Consider the following 20167-nt stretch of genomic DNA (forward strand, 5'->3'; position numbering starts at 1 on the left):
GCTTGAAAGGAAAAGCTCGTCAAGTAGATCAGCAGATAGAACTGCACCTGCACAAACATTCCTAGTCTATGATGTGATAGTGCCAGTGTTCCAGAACTTGGATTCTGACATCACAGAACCTGTTCCAGTATCTCAAGTCAGACTGGAATTCTACACTGTTATAAATAGCCCAACAGGTCTGAGCTGGACTGTGATGTCATAGTTAGACTGTCTTTGTATTGCAATTCTGGAGTCCAACAGCTTTGAGCTGGATCGTAATGTCATAGAGGGATTTCCAGTATGCCAGGTCTCGGATTCTGACGTCATAGAGCTCGTCACAGAATGTCCTTGTCGTTATATTGCATTTTTCAACTTCCCATTAGTTTATACTTAGGACAACAACCCACCTTCCATAGCAAACTCACTAGCACAAGTGAGCTATTTTTTGAATTTCCCGCCATTTCCAATTTCCTGTGGAAATTTCAATTTACCGTCGAATTATACATAGGGCAATTGGCCAGATAGGGGACGGGTGGTGGAAATCCTATGAGTCATCGACGACGTCATCGGTGATTTCATCGGTGAAGCACACAGTGCGAGATCTGTCCTTACTCTTCTACTCTTGAAGGCCCCAGTCATGGCAGGTAAGTAAAATGTTGTGCAGTGTGGTACTTGCCGCAAGCTTATCTCTCTTGTTTCGGCTCGGGTTGGCTAGAGATTTAGTTTGAAAGCTCCGCTGGTTTCGAATTGTCAAGTGCAGGGAAAGCAGACAACGCCCTATAGCGTACGGGAGCAGATGTGTGGAGCTCTGATGGCGGCACGGAGGTGGAATGCTGTTGGTGACTGTGCTTTGGTAGGTTGTGTGGTGGGCTACCTTGACTGCTTGTGCTGGCTTTTCCATTTCTTGAAGGGAATTCTTTGACAGTTTTGGACTTGTGTTCAAATGTTAAGACCGTTTTAAGTGTTACAAGGATCAGTTGGAAGTTATTGAATTCGTTTAGATTGTTGCAATGGTGATTAAATTTTCATGTGGTTTTAAGTCCTGCATAGATCGACTGGACAACCATTGTGTTCGTTAGATTTGTAGCAGTTTGTTACTGATATTTACCGATGGTTTTAGGTGCTGCACAAATCAGCTGGGGAGCTGTTGAGTTCATTTGAGTTGTTGTAGTTGACGATTGAACTTTCGTGGGTTTTAAGCGCCGCACAGATTAGCGGGGCAGCCGTTAGTATGGTTGACATTGCTTCAGATTTTGCTTGTTGCATATTAATGGGAATTCAGTTGCTTCACAGCTCAGGCTAGCAGCTTTTGAGTTGATTAGCGAGCCTGCAAGATGACGGTCCTCACGCCAGTTGCGAAGTGAAGTGAACTATTTTCGATATTTACCATTTTTGTGAAGACCGTGGTAGCAGGCATTGGACTCTGAGGACATTATACTTCAGCGATTACGAAATAGTCCGTTACCTGCAGATTGAGATCCGTTTGGTACAGAAGGCGTGAATGGTAATAGTTTCAGAATCCTGTGAAATAAGCATATATTTCAGCCTTGCATATCGGCAATTAGTGTTCGCCCTAGTGGTCCAAGTGGGTTGTCGCTTCTGGCCTTTTATTTAGATGTTGAAATAAGTGGTTGTTATGGTATTGTAACTGAGATAATTCCCCAGCCTTCTACTCAAGAATTGCTCATGGGATCGAGCTCGAGTTACAATGTGATGACGCCAGTCGATGCCTTATGCCTTACGCAGTTAACAAAAGACTGCGATAAAGCGTTGGCGTTTAGAAAAGAACCTGTCGGATTGCAGCTTACAACGAAAGCAGATGGTCAGTTGTGGATCGTCCCTCCCGGAAACCGCGATGATAGAGGGACAAAATGCCCCGAGATTCGAGCACCCAGCATAATCTGTAGGCAGACATTGTTTCAAGCAGATTTTAAAGTATGAAGCTTACAGAGTACAGGCTGATCGGCCGGCAACTGTCGAGAGATGCTGGGCTCTTGCCTGGCTTAAAGACTGGGACAACTACGCTATCTCGCCATTGTGAGGGGAAAGCACCTCGGAGCCATGAACTATGTTTACGTTTGAAGACCTGGAGGAGATGTTGCCTTTGGGGAACATTCAGGTATTGAGCAGGTGATTGTGAACTGAATGAAGGCATGTGGCTACGTCATAGAACGAGCCAGAAAGGTAGCCGGATAGGAGGAGGATGCCAACACTGCCACAAAGTGGTTCGCCAGCTCTTCCACAATAACCAATGAACTGGTACAAACACACCCTGTAGGACAATACCCGAAACAGCTATTGATCATTGACGGCCCGTAAGACCACAGTGCTTGACCTACACCTGAGAGGAAGAGGCAGACATCTCCAGGGAGGAGACATAGCGCTCCCACTGTTCCTTCTTACATTCTTACTTCGTTTGATTAGATAGAGTGCCTTAGCACAAAGTTGCTTAAAAGTGATAAGGAAGGACGTCACTTGAAATGTTGCAGGGCTCGTTGCCGGTCCTGAATAGGTATGTGTTTGGCCGCGGTGGTGAGGGGGGGGGGGGTCGACCTATGGAAAGGAGTATAGCAGTTCCACCGTGAATCATTGCGTCTCCTCAGATGCCTTGCACAACCTCATCAACACAATCCAATAGAGAGGTGGGGAAATGTAGCAGCAGAGGCATATAAGGCCAGTTGGCTTTGTGAAGTGCCCAACGTTGTAGTTGGTCTGTCTGACGGTGGCAAGAAAACGGCAGGAACAATCGAAAGTGGTCATTGCCATAAAAATCGCTGTGCAGTGTCCAATATAGCAGAGCCACAAGATTAGGAGAAGAGATCGACAACTGAAAAGGTGCCATGGGCGGCACCGAAGTGTGTATGAGAAGCATCAGTGATGAGGCACAGATCATGGTCTGTGAGAAATTGGTTAGTTAGAAGGCCCCTGCCAGATAAAGTGGTATTACCTCAAAGGTGGTGGTGTGCATTGAAGTTCCCAAAAAGGAGAAAAGGGGGGTAAAGTTGTTATATTAATGTAGTCAATGCAACATAAGTAAATGGCCTGCCTGGAGGTAGATAAACTTTGCAAATGGTAATCACAGAGGTCATTTGCACCCATTCTGTTATTTCCTCCAATGAGGTACAAAGGGGGATTATTCACTGACGACATCTTGTAAGACGTCGTGGTCTCCTGTCCTCCATTGCTTACATATTCCGCCCTCACAATCATATTCCGCACATCAAGACGCTTCATTCGAACCCAAACTCGATAAGATAAAGTCAATGTTGTATGAATTCATGTAAACGATATGCAAATAACTAGTAAATCGCAAGTGCGCACCGAGATTGAAATACTTGAGGCTGGCATACACACACACATTCAAGACACGACGGTCGCAGGGGCTTTTAGTTTGGGAGAGGCAAACCACAAACTGGGGGGTCGGTCCCTTCAGAGGACGAGTCAACCTATCTACGTTGGCCGGCAACCACCCGCAGAGTAGACAGCGTTTGCCCGTGTGAAAGGCAGAACAACCCCATGTTCAGCTTAAAAGCAAATTCCGCTACATTGTGTGGGAGCACACAGCCTACGCATTCTTTACAAACATAGCACGCAGTTTCAGAGGTTTTCACAGGGAGACAGCAAACGCCAAACACCGATGCTACAGATTTTCGGATTGGTCGCCTTAAACGAAATGTCATTCTCCCATTTTAGAAGAGCAATGCTGATTGGCAGACGATATTCCTGATGCCTTGAGCTGAAGGAGTAATGGAAAAGACCTAAAGATATACCCCTTCACATCTGGCATTGAGAGGGGCCATTCCATTGTCGCTCTTGGAGCGAGAACACGTAACAAGAGTGTGTATGCTCGTACGTGTACTCAAAGAGCGAGGAACAAGTCTCTCCTCAGTACTTCACTGGGAGAGCACCTCTGTCGAGAGCGAATCTGAGTGTGACTCTATATTGAGTCCTTGCGATTAAGCATTGTTCACTGTGTTGGCCGCCACACTTATTGTGCAGTGTGAACAGACAGAGTTATAGTTAAACGCCTGCGAGCCAATTTTTGAGTGGCATCACAGTGGACTGGTTATCTGACCAGTGTACCACGCCAATAGTTAGACTAGGGGCGAATAGGAGTCCTTGACTTCATCAAGGCATAGGGAGAGTATGACTGGCGAAGGTCAATCCAGATAGAACGATAATTATCTTATTTGTCAGCAGCGAGTGGCGCAGACAGCAGTCATCGCAGCTTACGCTATTGTGCGCTACAGCTCTTGCGAGACCCATATTTCCTCCACAACAGTACACTTCACTGTATTTCACACGCGACAGCCTCGACCGTACCTAGCAACATTCTCATGGATAATTATTCAAGTTGAGTAAGTGCGGCTCTCTGCCATTCTTAAACTATGTATAGATATTTCATTAGCGAATCCTATCCTCAAGAGGTAACTTCACATTCCGAAAAGAACCCGGAAATAACTTGTTCAGTTCATAACTAAAAGTGCCATTGTGATTTCTCAGAATTTTTGCAAAATAAATAATAATTTTCGTTAGTTTCATATTTTTCTTACACTAACTAGCACTACTCCAGTACCCAAGTATCCCACTAGTTACATAAGAAATGGTGTGAATTTTTGTGTCATTTTCTTACAGCGGACGACTCCAGAAGGTATTTATTGTTGAAAGTTTTTCAGGCATTTCTCTTTAGAACGTTAGGAGCGTCTGTCTGACATCTGTAGTAGTGTGGGGGTGGAAACTGCATCTTTAAGGAGCCACAGTGTAAAGGGTACATCTCAGATTAATCCGTTGCGCAGAATGATAGAGTAGCACCCACACGCTCACAATCTATACGAATCAAAGTACAGATCTCTTCAGATGTCGTCTCGGGACTAGCACACATCACACGGAACACACGATAATCATGGAACATTGCCGAATGGTAATCAGCATAAAGTGTGTTTCCTGGAGAGCAAATCAAACAGCAGAAGAAGAGGGGAAAAGGTGTTGTAGTTCTGGCAGGTGACAACAGTACCCAATGCATTTCCACTGAATGACCACTTGACAGGTGGTCAGTTTAAAGGTTGAAGGAACCAGGAGGATTGTCACGCTACAGTGTCACTGCCTCTCACCAATGGGGATGGAACCACATCCACAAACATCACAGAATGCAACTGTTTGGGGGGATCTGGGGCATCTGGGGGCACTGGAGAAGCCTTGTCCCGACTTTTTTCTTCTTTTCTTTTCCTTCGTAACATTTGGTGGGAAGATTCGTTCATGAGGCTATCCACATTCAGCACAGGGACAGATGAAGACCAGACAGTGCTGGATCCCCGCAAGCTGGGTCTCCTTCAGCCACTGTTTAGCTTTGGCCTCCAGTCCAGGGAGTACTGAGAAGAGGGATTCCGAGAGGGAGCTCTGTCATTGATAGACGCCGAAGGAGAACACTTCCCTTACCCGGTGCAGGAAGTGGTGCCAGAATAAGATAATGCGGGAATCTTGAGAGAGGAGGTGGTGGGAAATGTGGTTTGGGGAAGGTGTAGTCAGGGGGGTGGCTGTGGTCGTTATGTTAGCGTAATTGATCGTCATATCCTCAGGCTGAAGGCGTTCAAATTTCTTCGATGCCTCAGTATATGAGTGGTAGTCAACAGATTTATATTCCTGGCTCTTCTGTTCTTTCTTGAAATCTCGGCAACATGGCGAATGGGGAGAGTGATGCGCCGCATATTTCACACACAAAGGTGGATGTTCACAAGGACTACCTTCATGGAGTGATCGTTCACGGCTGCCGCATTTTGGGTTTGCTGTACAGTGGCATGACATATGCCCAAAGTGTAAGAATCTAAAGTGCCTCATAGACGGTGGGACATATTGTTTGACATTACACCTACACACCATGATCTTAACTTTCTTTAGGAGGACACTACCTTCAAAGCCTAAGATAAAGGCACCTATATCTGTACAGTTATCCTAGGGCCCTTTTCGTACACGTCTGGTAAAATGTCCACCTAGCTGCCGAAGACTAGTCTGGAGCTATTCATCAGTTCAAAGTTTTGTGTAGAGTTACGGTCACAGGTACGTCACCTAGACGATCACATCGCTGAAGAGCTGTAGGTTTGGCCGCAGAGGAATGTTTAATTAATAACGAAACATTTCACATTTTACCCAGACTGTCAACTTTCCAAAGTTTGTCTTCAATGTTTTTGATAATAAATAATGGTTTCCTTGCAGAAAAGGTATCCCCATCAGTCCGAGTACATACCAAGCACTGAGTGAAGTATTTTGCACCCAGACACCTGGCTTGTTCCTTTTCCTACGGCGTAGCCATGGAAGGAAACGTCGTGAGATTGTATCTCTCTGCATTATAATAATCTTTCTCATCTGGAAGAGACTGTTGAGGCCTTGCAGCCACCAGTGGAAGAAAGTTTAATTTGCTTCATGTACGAATCTTCCTCCCTGGTACCATCAACTCTAAATGGGGCTTCCCTCACAGGCGCCACACAGTCACAGCAATGGTTACCTGACCAGTTCAAATGGTTCAAACGGCTTTAAGCACTATGGGACTTAACATCTAAGGTCATCAGTCCCATAGACTTAGAACTACTTAAACCTAACTAACCTAAGGACATTACACACATCCATGCCCAAGGCAGGATTCGAACCTGCGACTGTAGCAGTCGCGCGGTACCAGACTGAAGCGCCTAGAACCGTCGGCCACCGTGGCCGGCACCTGGTCAGTAAACCTTTGCCTAGAGTCCCCGTGCCCCAGCCAAGATGGATGCATACTCCTTGCCTTGGGTGGGTAGTTTCCAGCTGAGGCACCAACAGTGTGATCCCTATGTGGTCAGGGGGCTGCCACCATGCAGATACTTGACGACTCCCCGGCAACGGAATGACTACCGTGCTGGATTTTGGACGTAGTACCTTTGCAAAAAAGAATCGGTGCAAATGGAGAAAGACACAAAAGATGGAACATACGCCATCTTCTCTGCATGATCTGCACTTCTGTAAAATTTGGAAAAGTGGTAGCAAATCAAACGCAACGAGGGGATCATGTAATTAATAAAGAAAAGTGTAGAATGCTATAAGGGAGAAAAGGAGTGTCCAAAATTACAAACCAGATCCAAGTCTAATAGGCACCAAAAAGACCATTCAATGGAGAGGCAGAGAGGCAAAAAGAATAGTAGAAGGATAGACTTATAGTACGGAAAGGGAAGTACTGCTGCAAGGGCTGGGGCGCTTTATGGCCAAGCATATAATCACAAAAGAGATGCGAGCCCTTTGAGGGGTCTATCTCAAGTACAAGTATACCTTCTCCTCTTGTGATTCTTGAAGTGTATATTCGCTATTACCATCTGAAATTTAGTGCAGAGCCCATAAGTCTTTCTCCTCTCTCATACCTACTGCCTAGCCCACATTCAGTATTGCCACATTCTTTTGCTACCCCTTTACCTTCTGCTTGGGATGTCGGCATGTATACTGGAACTATTGTTGTTGGTGTTAGTTTGCTGTCAAATCTGATGAGAACAGCCCTATCACTGAACTGCTCACTCTCTGCCCTACTTTACTTAACTATAACTAATCCCTATTCCCATTATACCAATTTCTACTGCTGTTGATATTACCCCATATTTGTCTGACCGGAAGTCCTTATCTTCTCTCCACTTGACTTTACTGATGCCCACTATATTTATGAACAGAATGAGTCTCTGCATTTCTCTTTTCAGATTTTATATCTTTGCTCCTACGTTCAAACCTCTAACATACCATACTCCGATTTTTAGAATGTTATCGCTTCGTTGGATATTCCAGCTTTTTCTCTTGGTCAACGCCCCCTTGGCCGTCCCCTCCGGAGATCCAAATAGGGGACTAATCCGGAGGAATCTTCATGATACTGCTTCTATTACAGGCCACATGTTCTGCGGATACGCATTGTATGCATGTTTAATGGAGTGGTTTCCATTGCCTTCTGCATCCCCATGATCGTTGCTGATTCTTCCACCTTTCAAGTACAGTTTCCCACCTCAAGAGAAAGAGAGCGCCCTGAGCCTCTGTCCACTTCTCCGCCATCTTTGAGAAGACCGTTGGCAGAGTGAGGGGGACTTGTTGTATCTGAAATCTTCGGCCGCCACTAATGATGATTTTTATTTAAAACTGAAGCAGTAGCTGAGTTCGAAGCTGGGACCCATGACGTTTTGATTACTAATGAGACTCTACATATAGGCCATGTATTCTAGAAGAGTCAATAGAAGAGCTAAGGAAGATGTGGCGCTTTCTCTGCTTACAACACATGTGAAATCTGCTTGTGGACCTGGTTATCCAAACTGTAGTTGCGATAGCTACCAAGATGAGGTGCAATTCCGTTGCTCGCTTCACTTCACACGTTGAATACCTTTATGTTGATGAGTGATGCATAATGATCTGGCGTCGCAAATTACGGTTGTGTGAGAAAAGAGGGATAGAGGGGAAGTGGGGAGGGAGGGAGGGAGGGAGGGTGGGAGGGAGGGCCGGGGGGTTAGAATTCAGTGACCAAAGTACAACAGAATGAAGATGCATAATTAGCCACGAAGTAGTTCTTTTCACAGCCACTTCACTAATCATTCCCCAAAATTCTGGAAAACAAATAAATTACGTATACTTACCTCATCACATGTTAGTCGTCATCGATATTAAAACCAGGGTTGGTTAGTGTCAGTGGAATAATTATTGTTCATGATGGGAATTAAAATTCTTGTCAAGCAACACTGACAATCGACTAACTTCTGGAAATTACAACGAGGTGACGAAAGTCATGGGATACTTCATAATATCGCGTCGGACGTCCTATTCCACGTCAGCACAACCCGCACCATTATGAAGCCACCACTAGCTGGCACAGTGCCTTATTGACAACTTGCGCCCGTGGTTTCGTGTGGTCTGCGCCACACTCGAACCGTACTATCTGCTCTTACCAACTGACATCGGGACTCATCTGACCAGGCACAGTTTTCCAGTCGTCTAGGGTCCAACCGATATGGTCACGAGCCCAGGAGAGGTGTTGTAAGCTACGTCGTGTTATTAACAAAGGCACTCGCATCGGTCGTCTGGTGCCGTAGCCCATTAAAGCCAAATTTCGCCCAACTGTTCTAACGCAAGCGTTCGTCGTACGTCCGACATTGATTTCTGTGATTATTCCGCGCAGTGTTGCTTGTCTGTTGATACTGACAGCTGTACGCAAACGCCGCTGCTTTCGGTCGTTAAGTGAAGGCCGTCCGCCAATGCCGTTGTCCGTTATGAAACGTTTGGAATCTGGTATTCTCGGCACATTCTTGATACTGCGCATCTCGGAATATTGAATTTCCTAACGATTTCCGAAATGGAATGCCCTATGCGTCTAGTTAAACTGCCATTCCGCATTCTAAGATTGTTAAATCAAATCGTGTGGCCATAATCATGTCGTAATCCTTTTTACGTGAATCCCCTGAGAACAAATGACAGCTCCACCAATGCCCTGCCCTTTTATACGTCGTGTATACGATACAAGCGCCATCTGTATACGTGCATATCGCTATCCCATGACTTTTGTCATCTCAGTATATATCACTGTCGTTAAGACATGAAGGTCTTGCTGAATTATTAGGCTTCAACTTAATGAATGTTTCTCATGATGATAATTTTATTCAGAGACGAACAACACATATTACAGATATTTTATAACGTAAATACATTTAATTCGTTACATTACAGATGTGACAATATAAATAATTTTTTTAGCAATGAGCATAACATAAAACTCACTCTTTATATCAGTACAATTATTTAAATAACATTCGTATGTGCGTGTCTTAACGCCTGTACAACGTTTTCCAGAATTCGCATTAGATTCACAAACAATACAACAAAGCGGGTGGAGCAGATGCGTAAAAAGTACGTACAAAACACGATAAAGTTTATTCGCCATTGTCTTTCTGTCCCTCTGCCGCTGCCAACATGATTATTAAGAATGCTCATCTTCCGCAGTTAAAGAACTGTTGAGGAACGTGTTGCTCGCAGCATTTCCGAAACGCAGTTTGCCGGAAATTGTTACTGGCCGAGTAAGAATTGTTCCTATTACTTGGAGCACAATTTAAGCTAGGGCAATTAGAAATACCTGACTGATATGTACGGGTGTAGCAATAACCTTTGTCAGAATCATTCTGTGACTTCCACGGAGTGTAAAGTAAATATTTTATTCAGCTTCTTAGTAATACTGTATTATCTATTTATCATTATTTACCTCGGGAAATAATTCACATGATTTCATGATTCCAATCTTTAATTTAATTTCTTAATAGCTGCATGATAAGGACTATTTTAAATGAACATCTGTACACTTCGTCCAAGCCAGTTGAAGCCTAGATTTCGTACTCCGAACTGCAGGTATGCGGAAAAGGAGGTAGTGGGTGCTTTGACTGACTAATAAAGTCTATTGAACGTCAGAATTTGGCATTTGCTGCTTTTATTGATAATTTTAAAATTTTCTGAAACCAAAGCAGGGTTCAATATATATTTTTTTCTCTTACTATTTCCAGACACTGCTCACTGCTAATCTGTTTAACTACGTGGATAAATTTCCTAAATTTTTTCTTCAATGGTAGCATCTGGACTTCTGAGTCTTTCTGAGGGATATTCCAAATCGGGAATCAAACGGACCGTAGTCCGTGTATTATAAACTTTCTAGTCACATTATTTCCATCTGTCGTATCCACAGGGACACACGCTTCTGCAACAGCACTGTCAGTAGTCTCATTTAATTCACTACCTTAATTCATTGTTGGAATTGTTAGTTGCAGTCCGAGATGATGGAAATATAAGCTATTATTACACTCGAAATGCCAAGAAACTGCGACCCAAGTGTAATGATAAAATAAAAGAACAAGGCATTTGAACGCATAAAATACTAGAAAATGTCTTCTAGTTTTTCAGTTCTTGTACATAGGAGCCAAATAACCTAATTCTGGCGTAATATGTAACAAACAATACTGTTCGTCACTTCATTAAACTGAAGCTGAGGTATCTTCCATAATTTGACCCAAACCACGGAAAAGCTTTAATTGCACTAACCAGTCACATTTTCTTCGGTGTAAAGATTTATTTCACTTGTTATAGTTCCAGGCTTAAACTAATAGCTTACGGTTATACAGGTCCTTTATAACGTTACGCTAATGCAGTGCTCACACAATCTCTGGTGTTCGATATATCATCCCCTACAGAACAAAATGATGGCCACTTGTCTCGCAGACGAGATTAAAATCTAAAAAAATCGGAAGAGATATATCGCGTGCTCTTCGTAAACGATTCTCTGAAGATCGTGCTTGCACAAAATGTTAACTGTTGTCTGCCAGCGTCTCAAAACTCTTGGTACAGTAAATCGTTATATGCAACGACCACTATGGGGTGTATTTCAGTCAATGCTCGCAAACGTATTTAGCGGCTAGATAATTCTACCGAGAATTATTGCACAGTCGAAAATGATGTAGCCACTAAATAAATCCCGGAACGTTGACTGAAATAAACTTTATAGTGAAAATTAGTGTGCTCACAGATGCCCACAGCCGAAAACATGGAAGATATGAACGAATCTGACCGATTTTCATCTTGTCTTTTAAGATTTCATCGTACAGTCATGTACTTTAACATTTTGTCATAAACCACTAAGCAGAATCGATGTAAATTAATCTAAATAATGCAACCATTTGGACCATCGTAAGCTGATCAGCTTTTTCCTTTACTGCATCATGCATGTAAATTACATTACTGGCCTGTTACGGCCTTAGCCCATTATCAAATGTCGGCAAATAATACGAGAAGTACAGTAAATAGGTAAGACATGTCAGTGGATAACATTTATACTTGTGCATTATAATTGTTGTTTAAATTACTTACATGATATTCGTAACGCGTGTATCACGTTCAAAAATGTTTGTTTCGTGTTATTTTTGGCATAGACAAATGTCGAATGTTACAAATATGTCACGTACACAGAAACCTTACTAACACGTAGTTTCCTAGCCCTTAAAGATTCGTTTACCAGCATATCGAGTACTTTTCTGCCTTAATGCATAACTGTTACAAATCGTGTGACACATGCATGAACTAAAGAGCATGCTAAGAGCTGTCATTTTGCAGTTATCGCCAGAAGGACTGCGGTCTTGTGATCACAGTCCTTCCGTTATTGCTGAAATGATGCTAAGTGGTCTTATTACATCATTTTAAAAATGACCATTGCTGAAAATAACCTCTGTCTTGTCATTTCACAAATCACAAAGCGGCGCAACACCACTCTCCTGTGCTACAGTAGTAAAACAGTCCTTACATTTATTATAGTCCTATGTCACATCTATCTGTGGACTTATAAAATTATTCACATTCTTTATTGCTGTACGAAAATAAGCGTCGTTCTGGGAATAGTTTCCACTAAAGTGGTCTCACGTGTTCGTATTTCTAAAATAATGTGTTAAAATTAATCATTTCCGTCATTAGTAAAATTACAAATCCACTTCTACGCAGAGATACGTTACTGCTGTGCGTCCACCAACTTGATTTCATGGCTATTAGATCACTCGTGTTACTTAATTCAATAAATCGTAAAACATATGAAAATTGCCTAAAAAAATCTTATATTACGCAAGTCCGTCTGCTCATTTAACGATTCTATTGGTTGCTTTATACGGTGGTCCTGTATTTCGACCTCTTACAAGATATCCTTGTTTTGCGCTTATCTGCTCTGTGTAAAATGTTTAATGCTTCGTTAATGTCTAATGCGGAGTGTCTACTTTCCCTCAAATGCAGACTAGACGTTTTCTTTAAACCTAAAATTTCTCCGCGTTTGACCAGTACAGTTTATCACACTCTCACCAATTTATATCGTAAATTCCGGATTTATTGAAAGGAGGCTCTGTCTGCGTCTTGTGACGCATAACGTCACTCGACGTGTTGTCGGTACGAAAACTAATACGAACGATTTTCTTGCAAAACATACGCGCTACTTTATCTGAGATCTTTCCGATGTACGGCACGACAGCGTAATTTTGCTATTCTTCTTTTACTTGTCTATCTAGCGTTATTTCGATGTTGTTTATTAACTGTTTGGCTTTCAGCTTCTTCTGACACATTTCGTTGATTATGTTTGCATTGTAACCGTACACGAACAAATTATTCGATTTAAATTGTTTCAGACAAGCCGGGATTCGCGCACATTTGCGAGTGGCCTAGAACGAGGCTACGTAGCTAGGGGGGGCCGTGCAGCGGCGGTGTGTCTGGCGTGGGCGGTGGAGTGTCAGTCGCTGCGTGTGACCGCCGGCCGACCCGGACGATCGATACAGGTGAGCCGGGCGTAGGCCACGCGTCAGAGGCGGCGTTCGATGCGCAGGCGCAGACCGTCCTTGGGCCGCAGGATGAGTTCGCCCAGCAGCGTCAAGTCCTCGCGGCGGTCCACCGCTTCCACGCGGTAGCGCCGTAGCACCGCAGAGATCACCGCCTTTTCCTCCAGTATGGCGAACTTCTGACCTGCAACACGAGCGCGCAGGCTCACTCCTCTGTCCCTAAAAGCAATTTTGGGGACGCCAGTACGTGACCGGCAGCGTCAGAATTGCACCTCTCTAATTTTACGATGTATCTCCTAACGCTACAAGAAAACTTTCAAAGTCAAAAGGTAGTCACAGAAAATAAATCCACAGTAAATCACCAAATAAACATTAGCAACCAGACATCACTATACTAATGAAATATTTCAGACATATTGCCAATGAAATTCTCCCGCCGCGTTTTTCTGTCTGAAACTTATCTCAGGGCTTATCTCAGGAGCTGCTCCAAGGGTTTTGATATAGTTTCCTTTAATAGACAGATTGATTCACAAGAATGATTTGCGTACATAATTTACAGGGTGTCCCAAAAAGATTTACTCGATTCTAAATAGAACTATTTATTAGGAAGAAAGGCTTAACACCAACAAACTGAATACTGAATTACCCAGAAAAGACAGAAGTTTATAAAAATCCATCATAAATGATCAATATGTACTTCATTGGCTGCACGGACGATATCTAGCCGACAGCTGAATTCATCCCAAATTGAGCGTAAGGTGTCAAAAATAAAAAAATAAAAAATGCGTGTGAAATCTTATGGGACTTAACTGCTAAGGTCATAAGTCCCTAAGCTTACACACTACTTAACCTAATTATCCTACGGACATACATACACACACACACACACACACACACACACACACACACACACCCATGTCCGAGGGAGGACTCGAACCTCCGCCGGGAGGTCCATGAGTGCAGCGCCTTAGACCGCTAGGCTAATCCCGCGCGGCGTAAGGTGTCCTCTGTCACTGAAGCTACAGTAGTTGATATTCTGGTTTTTAGTTCATCAATATCACGAGGTAAGGGAGGAACGTTTAACACGAAATCTAATATGAAACGCCCGCTGATCTGCGATTAAGTACGACTAAATTCAATAAGACAATACGCCTTCTGTTGCGCGGACGCCATATTGCGCGAGACTGGCAGCACGCTCCAGGTCAGCGCTCGTAGTGACATCTAGCGGATTTTTTTCTGAAACTCTAGACCACGCTGATTACATCCAGCGCTGTTTCACTTACCTAGTGACATTTGTCTCAGTGTTATTACAAGTTAAAATCGGGTCATCCTTTTAGGGACATCCTGTATTACCACCAAGCCAGAAAAATCTTCCAGAGGTCCTCACACCCTCAATATTTATTGCGCAATGCTGACTACTGCGCAGTACACTCAGGTTACAGAAGTCTGGGGTAGCGATATGCATATATACAGACGGCGGGCGGAGCTGTCATTTGTATTCAGGTGATTCGTGTAAAAAGGTTTCCGGCGTAGCTATGGCCCCTCGACGGAAATTAACACACTTGCAACGCGAATTGGTTGCTGCATGCCATTTCGGAAGTCATTAAGAAATTCAATATTCCGAGATCCACAGTCCAGAGTGTACTGCGAATACCAAGCTTCAGGCACTACTTATCACGAAGGACAATGCAGTGGCCTACGGCTTTCACGTAACGACCGAGAGCAGCAGCGTTTGCTTAGAGTTGTCTGTGCTAACAGACAAGCAACACTGCGTGAAATAACCGCAGAAATCAATGTCCGAAGTACAACGACCGTATCTGCTAGGGCACTGAGCTCGACAGCGACTGCAGTGCCTCTCTGGGACTCGTGACCATATCGGTTGGACCGTAGACGACTGGAAAACTGTCGCCTGGTCAGATGAGTCCAGATTTCCGTTAGTATGTGCTGGTGGCAGAATTCGAATGTGGTGTAAACCCTACAAAGCCATGGATCCAAGGTGTCAAAAAGACACTGTGCAAACTGGTGATGGCTCCCTAATGGTGTGGGCTGTGTTTACATGGAATGGACTAGGTTCCTTGTCCAACTGAACCGATCATTGCTGGAAATGGTTATGTTCGGTTCCTCGAGACCATTTGCAGCCATTAATGGACTTCATCTTCCCAAACAACGATGGAATTTTTATGGATGACAATGCGTCACGTCACCGGGCCACATTCGTTCGCATTTGGTTCGAAGAACGTTCTGGACAATTCGAGCGAATTATTTGGCTACCCATATAGCCCGACGTGAATCCCATCCAAAGTTTACTGGACATAATCGAGATGTCAGCTCATGCACAAACTCCTGCACCGGCAATACTTTCGCAATTATCGACAGCTATAGAGACTGCAAGGCTCAATATTTCTGCAGGGGACATCCAAGGACTTGATGAGTCCATACTACGTCGGGTTGCTGCACTATGCGGGGCAAAAGGAAGTCCGACGCGATATTAGGAGGTATCAATGCCTTTTGTCACTTCAGTGTATTACAAACGAAATTTCCCCGCCTCGTTTTTCTGTCTTTATGTGTAGGCGAATGTCAAGAACTTCTGTAAAGATTTTAATACAGTTTTTACTAATAAACAGACAGGTTCAATGGGAAGGTTTGTGTCTATAATTTATTACTACTACGCCAGACTAGTTGTCTGACCGTAGATACTTAGAGGAACCCTCACACGATCAATATTTATTGCTCAAATCTGAGTATTGAGCTATAATATTGACAGTGTGTGATTAGTATTGATGATTTGTGTAATATATTCAAAGAGACTGCAGAGCTTTAAAAATATTGACTCTCGCTTAATATATCGCGCAATATGTTGTGCTGTGTCAGGGTAATATTGTGCAATAAAGGACAGTTGCCGTCGAGGCCGACGGAAATCGAATTCGCTCCATACGAATTTCAACAAAGAACTATAAAAACTAAGTAATAAAATATCAGAGAATGTACTGAAGGATGTATATTAAAGCACCACGCGTTTTTTCTTGCACCAGTTGTCACGCCACGGGCATTGCAAGAAGTTAAGTTTTCAGTCAGTAATTTCGCTTGCAACACTTGTTGCCGCAGAGAAACACATAGAAAACGGCGCGTGTACACGATAAATTACATATTTCACTTACTTGATTTGTTAATTAGTTGTTGCTGTTGTGGTTTACGAATCTATGCTTCAATGAATGAGCAGCTGGTCCATTGAAATGTGTACTGGAAGCCATACGGACTTATTTCGTCCGTTCTGCATAATTTCTGCTTATGTTTTGCAAGGCAAGCGACTCAGTCTCGATATATATGAGTTCCACGTCATCGGTCACCGACATGTTCGTTACGAAGGCAGAGTTTGAACTGACGCGTCCTGGGCGTAAATATTGGTTAATAATAATGTGCCGTTCTTGACCTCGCACTTTCGCCCCTTATTTTGACACAATGTTACTGCGCAATTAATACTGAACGTGTGTGTACCCTTTAGTGGTAACTACGCAGAGCCAGGGCGGGACGCTAGTAGCAGGTAAATGACATCCCATCTAGCTGCTACAAAAAAAGTACCACATAAACCAGGCAACTTATCCACTCTTCGTCATCCACAACAGTACCACAGTAAAGTAGATTTAACGAAATAATAATTTGCGCACACAGAAGTTAGGACATATCATCTCTACTTTTACACATACACACACGCACACGAACACACACACACACACACACACACACACACACACACACAAACACACAAAGAGACAGAAGAATAGCAGACACTTTCACAACCATAAAAACAAAACACAACCACAAAAAACAAAAAGCGATCATAGCTCATAACATCAAAGCAAAGTACATGAGGTGCAAATGAATCTACACAACAAGAAAACGAAAATATTTTCCATGTCATTGAATTAAAATGGAACACCTAGGTGTAGAAGAATATCAGAAATACAATGAGAAATAAAAGTATCATGAGCAGTAATAGTTATTTCATACCGTTTAAATGTAGTAATTTAGTACATAAGAATTGTTTACTATCTTGTTAAAAGGAAGTGTAAGAAAAATCACAATTTTACTACATTGACTACTAAAAATGCTTTGAAATAAGTCAAAAGGGGTATGGTTTAAATAAGTTTTTTATTACAGTCGCAAAACTTGATATATAACCTACATCTGCTATGGATCTGAAGCAGAGTGTATGTACTCTTGTAAGTCTGGGATCTCCTCCCAAACTCCTGGATAGATTACAAGCAAATTTGGCACACAAACAGCAGGCTTCATGAGTATCAACACTGTGCAGCTCACAACCTCCTAGATCCAATAGGAGCAGAGATATGGGCAAAACCATGTTTCCCCTGGTGTATAGGCTACCTACATGACAGGTATGTTGTCTGGGAACAGTGTCAGCCTGCCAAATCAGCCTGCTTTGGGGCAGCCTACATGCCAGGGACAATAAACGGTTCTTTGGGTCCCAACATGTAGGCTGCCGTACATGACAGGTATGTTGTAGGAGCAGTATCAGCCTAAATTATTGAACTGTGTTGCAGTGGCTACATGTGCTGATGATCATGCTAGGGAGAGGTTGAAATGGATAGAGGATAGGATGGACAAGGTGAGGGGGAGGAGGAAATGGAAACAGAGAGGGGAGGTGGGGGAGATTCATGAGTGAGGTGAAAGGTGTAGATATTATTTACCTGAATCACAATAACATTCTATAATTCCCTAACACTGTATAAAGTAGGAAATTTGGAACACTACACTGTACAGTAGAGAAGAAAAGCTAAGCAACCTTGCAATAAATGCTGTTTCACCAAGTATCATAAAAAAAATTATGTCCGCCCCTGGTACCTGAATGGTCAGTGCGACAGAATGTCAGTCCTAAGGGCCTGGGTTCGATTCCCGGTTGGGTCAGAGATTTTCTCCGCTCAGGGACTGGGGGTTGTGTTGTCCCAATCATCATCATCTCATCCCCATCGACGTGCAAGTTGCCTAAGAGGCGTCAAATCGAAAGACTTGCACCCGGCGAACGGTCTACCCGACGGGAGGCCCTAGTCACACGACATTTTATAAAAATTATGTACATATTTTTGGAGAAGAGCTAAAGGGAGTAGTAACTTTTTTGTAATCTTGTTATGAGAAGAAAATGCTAAATACAGGAGAGTGATACCGGAACTTCAATGACTTTCAAGACACTTTTTTAAAAATTCATCTTCTGCATGTGAACTGTATTAACTATATATATTTATCTGATGTAATTGGAGAAAAACAATCTGCGACAGTTTCTCAAATCTGTAAGGGTTTCCACGATACTCAAACTAAAGCACGGTAAAATATGTCGAAATGCTATCAACTCGCTCCCATCAGCAACAGCCTTTTAACGGCGGTTATCTATGCCATGTCACTTAAATGGTGTTATGACATACTGAGAAGTACGTAATTCACCACCAATACATCACTTCACGGACGAGTCGCACAATACTATGGAGAGAAACCGAGGCTGTGTTGCGTATCAGGTACTGCAACGCTACAGCACACTGCCAGCTTGTGACACTGGGAGATGAATCAAACCTGGAAGGATCCGAGAAACAGATTAACAGCCACTGATGCCCCAAAAAGTCTAACTGTGGATTTTACGTGACAAGCCATTAGTTCAATGACAAGTTTGTGCCTCATTTATGATGCAATCGCTCAATATTCAGCCAAGCCTTGACGAACGTGTAGATTAGCAGGAAAGAAATGTCACAACATTCACGAAAACTTTATCTCATCTACTCGTTCTTATAAGTGTAGGAAAATTTCTCAACCATAGGTAAGGCAGAAACTTGTGTAGTACCACTGAATCACTGTTGCTGGATGTGCCTCGGCAGTAATACAAAACAGAAAGAAATTCAAGTCACTTTACCTAGACTTGGATGCTTATGTGCTTATACGAGGGGCGTTCAATTAGAAATGCAACACATTGTTTTCTCTGCCAGTTTCGGTTGAAAAAATACGGAATTTGTTGAAGGATATCGTGGAATATTCAGCCCATATAGTATCATGAAGTTCGACAGGTGATGGCGCTATACCTAAGTTTCAAAATGGCGTCTGTAACGAATGTCCTTTCCAAGCAGACAGCTGTCATTGATTTCTTTTTGGCGGAAAACCAAAGCATCGCAAATACTCATACGCGCTTGCAGAAGGTCTACGAAGATCTGACAGAGAACAAAAGCACAGCGAGTCATTGCGCGAGGCGTCTGTCATCATCGCAACAAGGTCGCGTAAACCGGTCCGATCTCCCGCATGTTGTCTGGCGGCATACAGCTGTGACTCTTGCAATGTTAAAGATTGCTGGTTTGGATGTAAAAGAGGCTGTGAACGTCTCAGCCTTGTAGGGTAAAGTACGAGGTGCATTCAAGTTCTAAGGCCTCCGATTTTTTTTCTCCGGACTGGAAAGAGATAGAAACATGCGCATTGTTTTAAAATGAGGCCGCGTTCATTGTCAATACATCCCAGAGATGGCAGCACCGTACGGCAGATGGAATTTTACCGCCAGTGGCGAGAATGAGAACTGTTTTAAATACTTAAAATGGCGACGTTTTCCTTACTTGAACAGTGTGCAATCATTCGTTTTCTGAATTTGCGTCGTGTGAAACCAATTGAAATTCATCGACAGTTGAAGGAGACATGTGGTGATGGAGTTATGGATGTGTCGAAAGTGCGTTCGTGGGTGCAACAGTTTAATGAAGGTAGAACATCGTGTGACAACAAACCAAAACAATCTCGGGCTCGCACAAGCCGGTCTGACGACATGATCGAGAAAGTGGAGAGAATTGTTTTGGGGGATCGCCGAATGACTGTTGAACAGATCGCCT

General features: G+C 43.2%; 1 protein-coding gene across 1 annotated transcript in view; it reads right to left on the reverse strand.

The window, feature by feature from the left end:
- Positions 1-13324: 13324 nt before the first annotated feature.
- The window catches only part of LOC126126961 (cytochrome P450 4c3), a gene marked incomplete at its 5' end in the record, with an annotated part of 305398 nt that continues 298555 nt past the window's right edge, over positions 13325-20167 (reverse strand). Inside the window, one exon of the mRNA XM_049915143.1 lies at positions 13325-13485. Coding sequence (XP_049771100.1) covers positions 13325-13485 — 161 coding nt within the window. The remainder of the gene's footprint in view (positions 13486-20167) is intronic.

This window comes from Schistocerca cancellata, chromosome 1 (assembly GCF_023864275.1).
Source record: "Schistocerca cancellata isolate TAMUIC-IGC-003103 chromosome 1, iqSchCanc2.1, whole genome shotgun sequence".
NCBI lineage: Eukaryota > Metazoa > Arthropoda > Insecta > Orthoptera > Acrididae > Schistocerca > Schistocerca cancellata.